This window comes from Podarcis gaigeae, assembly GCF_964106915.1.
Source record: "Podarcis gaigeae genome assembly, chromosome: 9".
Classification (NCBI taxonomy): Eukaryota; Metazoa; Chordata; class Lepidosauria; order Squamata; family Lacertidae; genus Podarcis; species Podarcis gaigeae.
Genome location: NC_139685.1, coordinates 51511440 through 51529698, shown reverse-complemented (window position 1 = coordinate 51529698; position 18259 = coordinate 51511440). Strand labels below are relative to the sequence as shown.

The 18259-nt window shown below is 40.5% G+C and overlaps 2 protein-coding genes across 3 annotated transcripts in view; both read right to left on the bottom strand.

The window, feature by feature from the left end:
• Nucleotides 1-2322: 2322 nt before the first annotated feature.
• The window catches only part of SMIM43 (small integral membrane protein 43), a 245669-nt gene continuing 229732 nt past the window's right edge, over nt 2323-18259 (bottom strand). Inside the window, exon 3 of one of the 2 annotated variants that reach the window (XM_083756131.1) lies at nt 2323-2341. The gene's annotated coding sequence lies outside the window, so the exon portion shown is untranslated. The remainder of the gene's footprint in view (nt 2342-18259) is intronic. The other variant, XM_083756132.1, reaches the window with a different exon arrangement.
• Nucleotides 15012-18259, bottom strand: part of TNIP3 (TNFAIP3 interacting protein 3) — a 62555-nt gene continuing 59307 nt past the window's right edge. Inside the window, exon 13 of the mRNA XM_083756135.1 lies at nt 15012-15330. Coding sequence (XP_083612261.1) covers nt 15251-15330 — 80 coding nt within the window. The 3' untranslated portion in view covers nt 15012-15250. The remainder of the gene's footprint in view (nt 15331-18259) is intronic.

The window sequence follows — 18259 nt, the reverse complement described above, 5'->3', positions numbered from 1 at the left end:
CTGGGAAGAAGGGCTGATGGAAATTTAATACAGTAATTAACAACAACAATAATTTTCAGCATTCCTCCCCATGACAATTTATAGACCAAATCTTATGATTCAAAGCATTAAAATGCCACTCTAATTCTGAAAGTTAAAAAAGAAGAGTTAGAACATAAAAAGAAATATGGTGTAAAACACGTTTTTAAAATTACATATCTGTATATATTTATTGATATGTTAAGCACCATCTATGCCTATCAGGCCACTGCACCTTTTGGCTTATTCTTGAGTTTCTTGAATAATCTCTAGCATATCTGCAGCCTTGCTTTTTTCATGAAGTAGGGAAGGGTGAACAGCGGTACTGGGGTAGTAAGTAGAATGAGAATGAGAGCGAAAAAAGTGCTTGCCTCATTTACAGTTGTGCATAATCTCCATGTGGCAACCTGGCAACCACCCAAAAGCAACAGTCCTCAATATTCATACATACCTGAAAGCGATGGAACTTCCTTCTAAGCAAAGGATCAGGCTGCAAGTCTTGCAGGACTGGCCACCAGCTTTAGCATTGAATTACACTTACTAAGGCAGAATCTATTGTGAAGCATGCAGGTCCTTGTGAGACGCAAGTGCAGGAGAATTTCCAGATGGATTTTGCTTGATGTCTTGATACCATGCCTATTGGTTTACATGCAGATAATGAAAGCCAGTTAGTAAATTAAAAATAAAAAAAATTGTGGGGGGGTGGAGTTTAAAATTTGGTTACTTTTTTTGCTTTTAGGGAAGCTTTTAATGTTTGATGTATCATAGTATTTTAATATTCTTTTGGAAGCCGCCCAGAGTGGCTGGGGAAGCCCAGCCAGATGGGTGGGGTATAAATAATAAATTATTATTATTATTATTATTATTATTATTATTATTATTATTATTATTATTTTACAGTAAATTTTCAGGGGGTCAGTTTCTGTTGGGACAAATGTTGACAAAAGGAGATACTTCAAGTGTGTGCAAGCACATCCACAAGTTTTGGAGTGCACATCCATTCAAACAAGGAATAGTAAGTAGAAATTATGTCCCAAGGCCCATGTCTAAGATCAAAACCACTTTACACACAGCTCTTTAATGTCTTTCCCCACATCCCCCAGATGAATATCTTGCTTAGCAAAGAAGGTTGTTATCTGTGTTATAGCAAATCTGATGGCACCACGTCTCAGGCTATAAGTGTCTTGGTCATTGTATCACATTTGTTTTGTTTTATTCATGCCATCATTTATAATGACAAGGAGAGTAAAAGTTCTGAGTGTCCTAACAACAATATCAATTAAATAAAAAGAAATAGTAATCTGTTTTGGCTTTTTAGAAGCAGGGAAAAGGCACTATTCATTAAAAACCCAATTCACTGTGAAGTATTTGATCCAATGCACCTTTAATGAATGTTCCAGATTTTTGTTGTGTACATATAGCACAGCACAAATGTCACTGTCTATAACATTCAAAATGCACCAAGGCTCATTTGGAACCTAAACAAGTATTTGCAAGTTTAAGTATGAGAAAAAGTCACAGATGGGGAATTCCTCAAGATGTCTCTTACCAGAAAAGAACCAGTCTGTTGTTGCTCCTGTGGAAAATAAAATCAAACAAGCCACCACAGTAAGAGCAGCCTGAAACAATTTAAGAACACTGGCTAATTAGAAGATTATAATCTTGGGAACTCTTCCTTCTGAAGAACTGCTAATTGAAAATATCCACAACACCATCTCATCCGTCTCACACATAAAATTCCTCCTCAGAACTAAATTTTGCTGCAGTACATACAAACATCAGAAAAGGCAGTTGGTACCTTCATCTGAGATCATGCCCACTGGTTATTGGTGTGCAAACAAACCCTTCGTGCATCCAGAATTTCATGCTCACCTGTTTCTTTCCCACCTACTTCTTTACATTTAAGCCCACTTCATAACCACAACCTCTCTGTATGGGGGGGACACGGGTAGTGCTGTGGTCTTAACCACTGAGCCTCTTGGGCTTGCCGATCGGAAGGTTGGCGGTTTGAATCCCCATGAGGGGGTGAGCTCCCGTTGCTCTGTCCCAGCTCCTGACAACCTAGCAGTTTGAGAGCACACCAGCGCAAGTAGATAAATAGGTACCACAGTGGTGGGAAGGTACATGGTGTTTCCATGCGCTCAGGTTTCCGTCATGGTGTTCCATTGCACCAGAAGCGATTTAGTCATGCTAGCCACATGACCCGGAAAGCTGTCTGTGGACAAACGCTGGCTCCCTTGACCTGAAAGTGAGATGAGTGCTGCAACCCCTAGTCACCTTTGACTGGACTTAACCATCCAGGGATCCTTTACCTTTACCTTACCTTCTGGGGCTGATGGGAGTGGTGATCCAAAACACCAAGAGAGCTATGGGTAGGTGAATGATGAGCTGCAGACTGTTGACTGTAACTTGGGCAAAAGCAAATTATGGAGAGGAACAGAATGACAGAATGCCCTCCTCCTTAATAGCTTCTACCGCATGACTGGTTGCATGACTGGTTGACAGGAAGGGACCCTGAGTAAGGAGCACTCTTGGTAAGAGGTGAGTATATGCTACCACATTTTGTTGCAGGTTCCACTTGTCTTTCCTAATCCTAAATGTAATTAATAACTCTTATTTATTTGCAACCAATCTGTATTAATACTTAATAAATGCAGTCTTTGCATGGTAAACACTCCTTCTTTTTGTTGTACACAAAACCAGCCCTTGCTGTAGTGAAATCATAGTCCTGTAACCTTGATGATTTTTGATTGAATCAGAGCTTTAAACAGGAGAGTTTGTCGCATTACTATTGAAAAGTGCTAGCATTTGTTTTAGTGTGCCAAATCTGATTATGATGTTATAAAATTAGATCAAAGATGAATGGCTGTACAGTAAAAATCCAAAACCTGCATGTGCAAAATAATGAGAAACAGGGTTCCCTTTCCTTGCTACAAACACAATTTCTGAAGTTATAATTATACTCTGTTGTGGGGAGAAAGGGGGAGGGGGAAGAGTAGAACTGTGTTGTTTGGGGTTATTTAAAGATGGCTTGAAACCACTTTCACAGCCAGAACCTACACATGCTTACTCAGAAATAGACCCCACTGATTTCAATGGGACATTTCCAAGTATGTGGATATAGGGAGGGCTGCAGCTGTGCTGTAGGACCTCTATATGTCCATTAAGAAGTTTCATTGAATTCATAGGGATTAATTCCCGGTCCTGGGTACATGTGGATAGGACAACAGCTTGTATATCTGATACTGAAATGGCTTAAGAGTTAAGCTCCTCCCAGAGAAATTGCAAGTAGGAATGTCTCTTTAAAAAAATAAGAGAGTTTTTCAGATATAAGATGGGCTCCCTAGTCATATTGGGTTGAAAGGTGTACCAGTACTTTTGAAAGTGCCACATGTGCCTCCCATACACACACTTAATCTGATCTGGCCAGAGTGAAATTGTCATGTGATCTTTACAAAAATTAAAAAATTAAAATCTGACATCACTTGTTTCTGAAAATGTACACAATACCTCAAATTGAATCTTTTCCCTAAAGAAATCTGAAAGCAAAGTGACCCTGACTATATGGCTTCCTTGTGGACTTCACTTCCCCATTAGTAACCTGCAAAATTATTTGGACATCCTGGTAGTCCCATCACATTTTGGAACTAAATAGAATGTCTCATGGAGGGAGCTGTTCCTTGCAGTGTCATGTGGCCCTTGAGTTTTGTTTTCATGTTGGGGCTGCCCTGAGATATATACTGTATTGGCCCGAATATAAGCCACACTTTCCCCCCAAATTCTGCAAAAAGTTAAAGTGTAGCTTATATTCGCGACCTTATGCCACCGGCAAAGCTTCCCTCCAGGAAGCAGCCTGGGTATTGTCTTTTTTACTCCCCTCCCTCAATTTTAAAGGTGTGGCTTATTTGCGGGTGTGGCTTATATTCGGGCCAATACAGTAAATCAAATATTGTCAAATATCCTTCAAAATGTTTCGCCTGAATAGAACCCTCCAGATTTGCTTCCGTTTTATCTTTCAGGGACAGCTACTTCACCTAACAATGCTTCTTTCCAGGTGCTCACTTGCCTGCAGTTCAAACAAGCCTGCTTAACCTGGCTGCTTTTATTTTGGAGAAAAAGTAGCCATGGTGGTTCTGTTTGGAATACATCCAGATCAGGGCCCTGTGCTGGTTTTCTCGTGGAAATTGCTCCCTTCTGGCTCCTTTCTTGAATGTGCTATTTACTGGGTGCAAGCATGGTTGTTTAAACACCTGACAAATGTCCTCATGAGAGGGAAAGAGGCTCTGTTTCTGTTCTGGGCTGGCTGGTTCATCTGCACAGCAGCTGTGAGGAGATCAACACACGCACACATTTCATAAATGCGCACTGCAATGTGGCATTGGCGCCTGTGTCCCTCTTCAAGGAAGAAGGGATCTACAAGGAACGGCAGGAGGCAAGTGTTTTTGTTCACAGTACACACTATTCACAGCAGAAACATCTGCTCTACATGACACATGAGGTCACCACAAACACATGAAGACTCAATATGCATGTATGCGCTGACATAGTTTACTTGCGTGCAATAGCAACTGCTTTGGCTGGGAATTGTTCTATACAATTCTGGCTGGCTAGCCAGTGCTCTTGGGAAAGAAGCAGCATTGCCTAGGTCAAGGACAGGGCACTGTTTTCAGCCTGACGAGTGAAAAGACTTGGTTCACATATAATAATACTTAGCTTAGTGCTGGCCCTAACCATGAGGCATAGTGAGACAACAGCAACAGGTGGTTGATGTTGGAGTAGCGGCAGCAGCCTCCAAGCTCTTCCTCCTGGGTGCCCAGCTGTTCCCTTCAGTTGTCACATTCCTTTCCTGAGCCCCTGAACCTGGCCTGCTTTCTCAGGTGTGCTGGTGGATGCTAGTCCATCATTAGTGTAGAAGAACACTCAGTCGTCTTCTAGCAGTGGAATTGAGAAAGGGTGCCATCTTGTCCTAATCAAGCAGCAAAATGTGTTGGGCTGGCCCTGGCTAAGCCATGTTTAGCAAGTGACAAATTAAGTAGTTCCACAGATGATCAAGCAAACCATGAGCATCTGGGGTGAGATGGCCAAATAAACCATGGTTAAATTTGAGTTCTGGGTTCACATATAAAACTAATCCACATAGGCACCAACTCCTAGGGGCCGAGGCAGTGATTTATGTGCTCCCCTAGTATAGGGACAGCCACCAGTTATTTAATGATGAGAGAAATACTTTCTGCAAATGCCCAAGAGACCCTCTTGTCTTTATTGCTGCAGGCTTAGAACCAAGTCCTGAAAAGTAAAATCATTCCTAGTGTCCAGAGCTTCAATGGCACAGTGAAATAGTCAAGGTAAGTTGAATTTAAAACACACATATTTCTTTTTGTGTATGTGCACATGTATAATAGCATTGTGCTAGATTCTGTTCTCTTATAGGAATTCCTTATGTGGATCACCTTTGTGTGAATAAAATTACAAGCAGGAAGCATCATTTTGCACACCTAAGCAATCTGGCAAAGTAAGGCGTTAAGAACTAATTTTATGTGGTGCAAATTCATGTATGCAGAGTGCAGAACTGACAAAAAGGCACAGGGAACAAAAGTATGACATAGTACTTGTTAGCAAATAATAAAAATACATTTTTGAGTTTGCATTTATCCAGATTCATTTCTAGCTGCTGCAATGTTATAGCTCTTTTATGTTATTTTAGTATGTATGAGGTGAGGTACCCCACTTTCTATGAGGAAAACCAGATTCTTTTTACCGCTGCTGATTCACCAAATGTGTGGAGGAGTTTCTGTTTGAATCCTACTTCCACCATGGTACATTTATTTCGAAACCTTCTTACTGCTGCCACCATATATTTATACCATCTCTTAAACTATAACCCAGTAACTGTGGTACTTTTGAGGTGGTACAAAACCAGACAGGCCTTTATTGTTTGGGGGGGGTTTATTGTAACAACGTTTACTGTTGTTACAAATATACATTAAGTTCAACGGACAGGCTCCTGTTTCTATCCCCTGGCCCTACCTGTCTGGAAATTGTTTACATTTGGTTGTGTACTTTTTGACGTGTTTTATTTATTGTTTATGACTTCTGTTATGTTTGTAATTATGTAAATCTCGTCATGTTGTAAGCTGCCTTGAGCATAGTTACAACTGTACAATTGTAAAATGATGATGATGATGATGATGATGATGATACTCAGGGTTTGTTTTTCCTTCAGAATGAGGCACAGTGGAGAATGTAGTGTCTTCATGATACGTGGCTTATTTACACATATATACAACCTGAGCCTGTGATGGAGGGATTCACAGCATTAACATGCCAAGAGAGCCTGGTTTCTTCCATAGCCATAGCCTTGGATCCGAACAGAAACCAAACATTCTGTCTCACTTGGTTTTCAGTGTGCTGCTTTGCCTCTAGCTTACATCACTGCAAACTCTATGCTCTCAACTCCAGCTTTGTCCTTCTATCTGTCTATGAGTTTGAGGCAATGGGCCATGCCCATTTACCATTCCCCTTAATGGTCCATCTCCACTGGCAATCACCTCACTAGGAAACTAACCTGTTGTATATTTTCACACTGGCTGGATCCTGGGGTTAGAAAGATCTCGGCATGTAGCTGACTTCCTTCCCCTAACTCACAACAATATAAAATTGGGTTATACTGGTGTTGGACTGCTGGTCCATCTAGCCCAGGGGTCAGCAAACTTTTTCAGCTGTGGGCCGTTCCACCGCCCCTCACACCTTGTGGGGCGCTGGACTATATTTTGAAGGGGGGGAAATGAACGAGATGCATTTTAAATAAAAGCACACATTCTACTCATGTAAAAACACCAGGCAGGCCCCACAAATAACCCAGAGATGCATGTTAAATAAAAGGACACATTCTACTCCTGTAAAAACACGCTGATTCCTGGACCGTCTGCGGGCCGGATTGAAAAGGTGATTGGGCCACATTCGGCCCCTGGGCCTTAGTTTGCTTACCCATGATCTAGCCAGTATTGTCTATTCTGATAGGCACTAGGTCTTCAAAGCATTAGGCAGAGACCTTTCTTCACAGAACGTTTCTGGGGTGTTCTGCATGCAAAGCATAGTGCTATCTGCCACAGAGTTGTGGTTCCTCCTGTAGTTCTCCCAGATTGTTTGTTTCATACTTAGTCTGTCTACAAAGATGCAGCTTCTGATATACTGGGAACAATGTGTGTGAAAGGACACCTGTGCACCTGATTCCTAGACTAAGTTTAGTCTAACACCTTTGAGGGGAAATGTCTAATTCCCAGCATTGGATCTGGAACTGCATGACAGGCACAGAACATTGGACAATGCTGCCAACTGGAAAGTGGGATAATTAATGCTGCCCCTTGTTACCCTTGACAGGGTGAAAGAGTAGCCTGGAGTTAGGTTTCACACCCTTCCAAATCAGAGACCTGCATTTTCAAAGCTGACAGCATTAACAGACTTCTGAGTGGGCAGGAATGTTCAAATACATATACATTTAGCTTTGTTGAAAGGCCATTGCATATCACGGGATGAAAGAAAAGTGCAGCTGAGCCGAATAGTGACCTTAGGTTTTGTTAGAAGGGTGAATAAACACAGCCAGGCTTCCAAATTAAAAACGCAACACAGTTTTTGCAAGATACATTTTAACATTTTCACTGTGAAAATTGGCATTTCCTTAAGAAAGAGGCCATACCTTAACTGAGTAGGTTTTCACAGAAAGTCTGTAGATCCTGAGAACAAAATACAGCCTTAATTATGGATAACATGCAATGTGAACTTCTTGACAAGCTAAAGTTAGCAAGAAACATACAAATGAAAAACAGAGCGTCGCACGCACAATGGGTGACCAGCAAGACCCTTTGAAGCCCTTGTGTTTGTTACTGAGTTTACCAGATGGCAGCACCCTTTAATATCTCTCCGAGGTGCTGACTTGCATTGCATCATTCCGTCAGGGAACTGAAGCAACTGTTATTTTGATTTCTTTTTGCAGATTTTTCACATGATAATTTCACTTTTGTGTCAAAATGCCACAAACACTGAGATTGCCTGTAACGGCCGAAAGAAACTTAGAAGAGTTTGTTTTTAGGAAAAGAAACTTTCATAATATTTGTGTTTTCAGCTTTGTATTTAATGTGGTATACAGGTATTTGTTAATAAGTACTTAAGAGTAGGGTCAGGCTGTTTACTGGTATTATTCTCTGATCTGCACTGAGTGGGATTTTTCTAGCCATACCACCCATGTTGATAATTGCAGTTATCTTGGGTAAACTGTTATAAGAATAATTATGAATCACCAATTCACTCAAAAGTATCATGGTGGCGTGCAATGAAATAATGAAAACATAGTAAAATTATAAGTTCCCAAAATACAGAAGAAATGACGAACACTGAATCAAGTTAATTCTGTAAAAACACTTGTGGAAATGACCACGAGAATTGTAGGTGCCTCTCTGATTTCAATAGCAACAGGGGCCCCAAAGCCTTAGATAGCATAGTGATTAAATGGATATTATTAGGTAAGTTTAGATAAGTTTATGATACATTAACATGTTTGTATAGTTACAGAGGCTACAAATGGGGTCTGAAATAGGAGTTTCAGAGAAGGGGAAAAAATAGTTGTAAGAGAAAGTATACACCACCAGGGAACTTGGAAAGATATATGGTGTCCGTGGTGTGTCAGCATCTGTGGAAAAAGCTGACAGGCAGGCCTAAAAGTCATTCAGCTCTAAACCTTGTTTTCTTTGCCACACTTGAAGGTTTTATTAGCTTTCTGTCAGACGCTGCAGGTTTAAGGCTGAGGGCTTTGCCCTCCCTGCAAATTATACATTTTCCTCTCTCACCCATTAAGCAAGCGGTCTGACTTCTGTCAACTTTCATAATTAAGGTGTTTTTAACTGCTTTACATCTGTGATGCATAAAGAACGGGGGGACTTTCAATGAAAAAAAATGACCTCTGGAAACATTCAGCAAAACTGAAACCCATACAAAATAGAGATTAAAGGATCAAGAAAGTTTGAAAACGTCACTTAAGAGTGTGACAAATTATTTATTTTTTCAGACCCTAAACTTTAAAATAAGCAGTGCTGGCTGCAGAAAACAGACAAGTGGTCAAAAACTGCTCAGTTCCATATAGGAGAGAGACATGTTCTTTGAGAACCCAACCTGAAAGTTTCAGCAGTTGATTTAGACAGCATCATTTAAAACAACACCTCCATCTAGTGGCTTTATAACACAAAAAAAGTTAGTAAATTCTTACATAGGCTTTCCTGAGTGTTTTCACCTATGGACCTCCCTCATACATAGTGTCCTATCACCTGATCATTGTTCACTAGAAAATAAAAAGTAGAAGAGAGGCTTTTGTAATGCAGATGAGTGTTCTGGCCAGTTTAGTTTGCAGTCCTGTTACAAACTTAGGGCAAAGTTACACATAATGTTAAATGTGGGTCTTTGCATCTAATGTAGGAATGGGCAAATCTTCCAATTACTGTTTCTCTCAGTTTTGAATTTCTTTTTTGTCTTAAGTTCAATTTTCCATATTTGCACATTAGTTTGCACTTTTAAAAAAAATTCAGCATTTATAGTGGAAATATATGTGAATATACATGTTAGTATGCAGTTTTGCCTGATATTTTCCTAATATCTGCACACTTGCTTCAATGTATGCATTTCTCTACACGTTACTCAACGTTGCAAAATTCAGAGAAGGCCCATGTCTCATGTTCCATTTCCTCCAGATATAGGCAAATAATTCAGATCTATAAGGTTTTCATCACTGTTTGGTTTCAGAGAACCTTTATCTTTGCACTCAACAGCCACATCATCAGACGGGAGGCCACTGGTGCCTGGTTTTCAAAAAATATTATAATTTCTAATCTATCTTTTATGAAAAACTCCCTGATTTTATAAATAAAAAAGCAATGACAAACATAGACAGCATCTTAAAAAGCAGAGACATCACCTTGCCGACAAAGGTCCGTACTGTATAGTTAAAGCTATGGTTTTCCCAGTAGTGATGTATGGAAGTGAGAGCTGGACCATAAAGAAGGCTGATCGCTGAAGATGCTTTTGAATTATGGTGCTGGAGAGTCCCATGGACTGCAGGAAGGAAGGAAATCAGCCTTCAGTGCTCACTGGAAGGACAGATCCTGAAGCTGAGGCTCCAATATTTTGGCCACCTCATGAGAAGAGAATACTCCCTGGAAAAAACCCTGATGTTGGCACAAGGAGAAGGGGACAACAGAGGACAATATGGTTGGACAATGTTCTTGAAGCTACTAACATGAGTTTGACCAAACTGCGGGAGGCAGTGGAAGACAGGAGTGCCTGGCGTGTTCTGGTCCATGGAGTCACGAAGAGTCGGACATGACTAAACAACTAAACAACAACAGATCTTGGCCCTTGAAGGCAAATAACTTTATAGGCAAATAACAACTAAACTTTTTGGATTTAACATATGACATCAGGAATTGGGGGGGGGGGGTGTCTGTTTCTGCAACAGGACACCAGCCCAGACATTTTTATAGACACCACTGGAATTGCTACTTTTAGTTTATATCATTATTGTTTGGGTGTTGATTTTTTTAAAAACATACACTTTCAACAATATTAGCTGCCATATTAACAGGTTATTCTAATGTCAGAGCAAAATGCACACCAGCATGCTTCCAAAATGACCCTCCCCTACTAGCTGGAGAAAATGACACCAGCACAATCGCTTTTTACAATACCTAGTAAGAGAGCAATTGGAAGTGTTTGAGAAACTTGGTCCATATTTTCAGTACCTCATAACTTTATTTCATATTGCAACAAACAGCTTTCATAAATAAAAGGTGCTTTACCACAAATTATGCTTGTTAACACCCATAGCCAGGAGCAAATATAAAAACAGCTAGAATCACTTCATTCCCCACCCCCTCCCTTACTGATTTCATGTTTCGCAATGTGGTTTCTTGGCCAGATATACAGCCCTGAAAGCAAAAGCACTTGTGGGTTCACTGCTTGTAGAACAGGTGAAAGCAGCCCAGAGCAGGCAATGGATGCTGTAAAGGGGACAAGCCGACCAGCAAGCCATTGGTTCATATTGGGAACATGATTTACTGTATTTATTAAGAAGACTTTGTGATGTTAGTGATGTCTGTTGAATTATGGTCACATCCTCACCATTGGAAACCATTCCTGGCCTTTTCCAAAGAATCCTGGGAAATGTAGTTTAAGGGTGCTGAGAATTGTAGCTCTCCTGAGGGGTAAACTAACAGTTCCCAGGCTTATCTGGCAGGAGCCATGACTGTTAAAGTGCTCTAAATTCATGGTGTGGGTGTGGCCAAGGAGTCTGGTGACTAAAGTTGTCCCTCCACTGACACAAGGCACTTTGATCCTCCAAAGGGTTCCATCAGTGAAATTGGGAAGGAGGCAGCTTTTGCTGATGCCCATCTGTCCTGAACCCCGCATCTCTAGGGGTTTAGAGGACCTCTCAGCACAAGGTAAGATGTGGTGTGGGAGACTGCTAGATCAAAAGTTATTCAAGCAGTGGAGAGACACCACTGGATGCAACCATATAGATGGAGTTGCTATAAATTTATAAACGAAGGTCAAAACTGGATCCTTAATTGCTAAAAGTGTTCCCGCAGCAACTAGAAATGACCTATTATGTTTGGTGTACAGTTACTTTAAAAAAGAGAGTATGCTGTCTTTAAAAACAAACAAACACAAATATGGCAAACTGTGTTCATTAATGCAACCTTTGACAACCTAGTGCCCTCCTGATGTTGTGGACCGAAATTTCCACCAGTTGTAGTCTGGAGGGTACGAGGATTGGCAAATATAGGAAAGTAGGAAGCCACCTTCTGTGGAGTCAGACCATTGGTTCACCTTGCTCTGTATCATACACACTGAATTGGCATCAGCTCGCCAAGGTTTTAGTCAGAGGTCCTTCCCAGCCCACCTTGGAGATGCCAGGGGTTGAATTTGGGAGATGTTCTGCCACTAAGCTATACCTTTCCCCTAAGAAGTCCTTAAACATGCTCTGCTCTGGCTACATTACTTTAGCTGTAGAGTTAAAACTAAATGCAATTAATGCATTATTCCATAATGGAGGGGGGTGTATGTGTGTGTGTGGCTCTCCCCTTCTACCCCCATTGATGACTCCAACCTCACCAGTTTCTCACAATTTGTCTCGCTAAGATTTAGGTGACTAAATATTTGCTGGGTCAGATGTTTGGCAGCAAAACATTAAAAGGCAGGTGCTGACACTAAGAAAAGAAAATCACCCTGAGGCTGCAAAATGTCTGCATTTCTCCTCCCCTCCCCTTTTTGCTCCAAGTAGCTGGCATATATTCATCTCTGTTTTCATGAACTCTAATGATAATGAGTTAAGCTTCACAAATGGAAGACGAAACCCTCATAATTAGTTGAGCTGAAGTGTTGAAAGGAATGAAATGGGGTTTGTTGGCTCTAACACTGGATACACAGAGGCCTGTCTGTTTGGTGCATTCACGACAATCCTGAGTCTGGGGTGCTCTTCCCACAAACACTGGTCACCTGCTGAGAGCCTGAATTGAATTAGGTTACATTATAATTGGATTTTCCTAAGGCGCTGCATTAGCATTTTCCATGATCTCACCCTTATTAGCCAAATCACTAATCAGGAATAGCACAGTTACACTGCCTGCTAGTTAAATTATCTGCTGCTATAGTAGCTATTTAAGCCAACTTCCAACCCATGCATAGAGACCAATCTTTCCTATCTTCCTTTAGAGGGAATTCACATTATTCTCTCACGGCTGAAAATGCAATGTGGTTTTGACTTCCACAAATATATTTTAAATATATATATATATACTCTGGAGAATTGTAAGTTTTAAGGCTTGTTGTACAGGTTCCATTATAGGGTGTGATAGGGTCAGGGTGATTTGTCTCCTTGATATATGAATGTAAAAATGAAGCTGTTGAGGGAATCGGTTTAATTGCAAAGAAATCCTTAGCCATGAATTGTATTCCATTGTGGCTCAAATACTTAACACACCTAATCCTTTAAGATTTTTCTTTTAATGCTACCATCTCCATCCATTAACTGGAATCCAAATGACTTTAAAAAAAAATATTAAAGTGGCAACTATGTCCAGTACATAATACACAGGGAAAGTAGATGTGTCTTCCACAAGTGACTGACAAGTCTACTATAGGGCGGTTGGTGGAGTCTAGAAGGATATTGCTGCATAAAGTTAGATACAGACATACATAAATTCCTGATTTGATAAGATGGTCCAATGGCTATCTGGCTGATACAGTGTCTGAAACCAACTACGCTAGAAGTCTAAGCTCTGATAGAATCTTGCAAGGACTACCCCATTAGCAGAAGGAAAGGTAATGCTGTAAGCAGATTAAAATCTGCAGTATTTTCTCAAACATCTGCCATGCTTATTTCTTTCACATTTTAAAATGCAATTACATTTGGGTGCATTGCATTTGTTCTCAAATTGTATGTCAGGGGAAATTATGTTTAATGTTATTAAAGTGGGTAAAGCAAAGCTGAGCCATAATCCCAGCACCCAGTTTTGTGTGCTTATGTCACATTTAAACCATTTCGGAGGTTAAACATGCCAAACTCTGTTCTGGCCTTAATCTTCAGCTCAAAATATTACAGTAATTCTAGAAATATTTCATTTACACGTATATGCATATACACATATATACTGATATGGTTTTAATCCTGTATCATACATTCAGATTTCCATTTGCATTCAGTGTAAATGCAAACAAGTTCAGGATGTGTGTGTGTTTTTGTTCTTTTTTTTTAATCATAGATTTTAATTCTGGCAATAGAAGACAAGTTATTATTGAGTATTTAGGTTGCAATATTGAACCTTACAAGTAGCTATACTGATATGGATGAGACTGTTCTGAATAATTGGCTTGAGGACACAGCAAGTATTGTCACAATCAATACAGCCCAACACAACTACTGACCATTATAAACGGTTGATGGATTGCTACTGACCCACCAAATCAATTGCTGCCCAATAGCCCTCTAAGGTGGCCCAGCAGGACTTCTATGAAACACATTTGTTCTTCTGTCTGCAAAGGGTTGCCTAAGTACAGAGACTGTTAATCCTCCAGCAAAGCAACAGTGCGTGTCTGGTTGGCTACATTTGAAGTGGTGGATCACACACTGTGCAAGCCAGTTTAGCAGACTAACGTACTCAAAGAGATGCACTGTAGAATTCAGAATGACAACGAGATGATTCTTAAACTAAAAATGGGGATTGAGACACAGCCCAACCGAACAGCAGTAAAACCAAATGCAAACATTTGCTGCAGCAGCCAGTGAGTCAGGTTGCTCGCAAAAATGCTGGATTGCCATGTGGTGGCCGTAGAATCTTACAGCGAGTAGGAAGCTAGTAGGTCATCTGCGCCGACTCCCTAGCTCAGGGCAGGAATCGGACTATTAAAGCAGATCTACAACATCAAGAGCGACATAGAAAAAAGAACCCCCACTTGCTTTACTTTTAGGCACTGAGTGACAGTGAAGTGAGGGAGGGGTATTACAGTCAACCCTGACCAAATACAGGGTTATAGACCACACAGTAAGCTCCATGTGGATGGGACAAACATCCCATTAGCCACATTTTATATGCTTGCAATACCTCACAGCTCCTCTGGTGCCCAAAGGTAAGGACAGAATTGCCCTCTCATTGATCCGTATACAGACGTTTTGCCTTGAAGAAGAAGAAGAGTTTGGATTTGATATTCCACTTTATCACTACCCGAAGGAGTCTCAAAGCCGCTAACATTCTCCTTTCCCTTCCTCCCCCACAACAAAGGTGAGGTGAGTGAGGCTGAGAGACTTCAGAGAAGTGTGACTGGCCCAAGGTCACCCAGCAGCTGCATGTGGAGGAGCGGAGACGCGAACCCGGTTCCCCAAATTACGAGACTATCGCTCTTAACCACTACACCACACTGGCTCTTGCAAACCACCATAACACCACACACATTTCAGACATTTATTTATAATTGAACAGTTGCAACTGGTTTGGCACAGTCTATTTTAAAATTAAGGTGTGGGGGGGGCGGGGCGGGGAGAAATCTTTCCACAACAACTATAGCTGGAAGTGAATCTGTCTCTTTGCCACAGTCATAGAAATCTCCCATTGTGTGTATGTTATATAATGGTATATCATATAAAGCAGAGTGCAATAGGACAAGAAAATGTAATGGCGGTTACAAGGCGATGTCAGGATGGCTCTTTGTCTTTGCTTTGGTTCGTTCTCTTCGTATGGTACAAGTGAGGACCTTCGTTTTCTGAGGAGGCATCTATGAATAAATGGATACATATGTGAAAGAAAATTAGACATCTTCAGTTCTCCAGCTTCACTGTCTTAATAAGTATACCCTGAGCTGAATTCCCCCCCCCCAGACGAAACAATATTAATAAACTAATATTACGCTATAACAACAACAATAGGAATCATTAATATTCTAAAATAAACCAAAAAGAGAAACAAGGACACATTAGCTCGAATCCAGACTAAGTCAATCATGAAATGAAAAAGCAAAGTCTCAAAAAGGAGCATATTGGTTAGTTTAAAGCCCAAAGCATCTTGGGTCAAGAGACCAGTTTCTTCAGAAAAACTCCAATAGTCTTACATGCTAAATAGGCTTCTTGTACTGGTGCCTTCACTCCCTCCTCTTCTCAGTTTGTGATACATTAGACAGTTGGGAGCAGAGTTAATCCTGTGCTAGAAACTCAGAAATCTCTTGCATAATCCTGGTTGGATTGTCCATTTATTTCACATATTGTGGCTTCTTATATCAGCCAAGGATGAGGAAACACTGCCATAAATGAATAATATCCCACAAACCATGTCACACAAGCAAAATGGATCTGTGCAATGCAAGCCATTGGTGGCAGTTTGCCAGGCTTCTATTGACAGAGGCAGAAAAGGAAACACAAAATAACCTATGGCATTTTTAGGTGAATAACAGTTATAAAAGTACAGTAGCAGCTTAGCATACAAACAAAACCTAAGGCCTCTCCAAACCGCATTCAAAGCGAGAATTGGAATGGGATAATCACTGAATCAATACTGTACATCCACGTTGCTCCTCCTGTCCAGAGGCATTTAACTAATTCCTCTAGGCTGTTGCAGACAGACCACTAGTCACATTGCATGACTTGCTCACTTGCATTCTGGAGACTTCATTCATTGTGTAGATGGTTAAGTAGGCACCTTATGTGCCATTGCTGCGGAACTTGGAAAGGAGTAGTACAGATGCAGGGAACAGACACAAAAGAGACAAGGAACGGAAAGGTGGAGCTGAAAAGAGGGTTCTATGGGATAGAGAAGTGAAGTATGGGATAAAGAAAGAGAAAGCAGAGGGGCAATGTAGACTGAGGTGCAGAGAGAAGCATGGTGCTGCAGGGAATAGAGAGAGAAAGTGATTGTGTAGAGGGGAGGGGAGGGGAGCAGAAGGGGGGGAGGAAACACAAGCACAACACATGGGAGAGATAAATAACACTTCCAGGCTGTCACTATTTTGGGATAGGATCTAAAAAACATACCAGCAAATTTAGGTTGCATAATTGAAGTTGATTTGGCACTCTTGTGCAAAAAACCTCCCACTTTCCCCAGAATTGAACTTTTTGCAATGAGGAATGGGGTGGTGGGAGAACATTGAAAAATGTGGGATAACAATAGCTTGATGCAACAATGTATACACTCCCCACAAACAAATGGTAATAAATGCTCAATAATCATGACATCTGGACTTGACCGAAGACACGGTAAGCTCTATGGAGCACAGAGGAAGAAGAAAGATAGTGATCACATTTTTTAAGAAAGGGAGAGCACAAAAGAGGAAAGGTTAAAAGAGAAATGTGTACAGAGAATCCACTAGTGACACAGAGACAGAAGGGGAAGCACACTGTAAGGAAAGAATCAGGAGGATTGAAAAATGGCTTTTCATCTAAAATAGTGATGCAACCTTCCTGAGTTAATAGAAATGTAAAAGTGATTGAGTTGTGTGTGCCCCTAGTATAGAGAGAGCCATCAGTTATTTAATGATGAGAGAAATACATTTTGCAAATACTCAAGAGACCCTCTTGCCTTTATTGCTTCAGGCTTAGAACCAAGTACTGAAAAGCAAAATTGTTCCTAGGGCTGCATTCAGAGCTTTAACAGCACAGCCCTCATTTAGTTAAAGACAGTTGAAGACTAGAGTACTGCATATGCGGATTCCTTGGCCCTCAGAGTGTCTGGTTTCACTTGAACCCAGTTGGTACTGGCTTATTTTGAAGTACCTTTTTAAGAGAGTAGGTCTGGGAAGGGAAGATTGGCACAGGATCACAGCTGCAAGTGAAGGTACAGCTCCCATGCTAAAAAACATCTACCATGAATTAGGGCTCATTGAATTCAGTGGGACTTGCTTGAAAAAAATGTTTAGGATATTAGGATCAGGCTTCAACTGTGGAGGGGAGAAGAATTTAAATATTCAGTTCAATTCACATTGAAAAGTGATCCTACCAAAAAACTGAAAAAAACTAAATTGACATTTGATCTACAGTATCCCTAGCTGCAACAAATCTTTGTTGCTGTCCTCAGATCCAGATACATTTGGAACACTGGCAAAGTGAGAAACAGATGAGAGAACGATGGGAAAAAGGCTAGTCTTTACTTAAGCAGCAATTGCAACTGTTTTAATTTAAAAGGTTAAGCAAATCAAACACTCACAACTTCAACTCTTTCAAGATTGTGGCATCTATATTAGTGAACAAATAGCATGGAACTAATTTTGTATCCCCTCTCCAGATAATGGATGAGAAGGCAAAGATTTTCCATATGTTAAATGAATGCCTCATGAAATCAACGGGGGAAAATACAGCCCATTAACATCTGGGAATTTGAAGTATATTACTAGAATACCAGGATTACCAATGCCATATGCAATTTCAATGCAAACCAGAGAAAGACATGTTCATATAAAGATGCTTTGATATCTTCCTAGGCATCCTCATACCAGATAATCATTATACTTGAAACTTTTTACAATCACTTTGACCATTAACTGTTAAACAGGAAATTAATAACTCTTAGAACATTCAATTCCAAAGGCTGCTTTTCTGAAACCATACTACTGTTTAAACTGAGGGTGCTGTTGTTATTTTTTATTGTTGTGCTTCCTTTTTGAGGCACTTCCTTCAGCAAAACTATGACTTACATCAAGGCTATTTCTGAATGCAAAA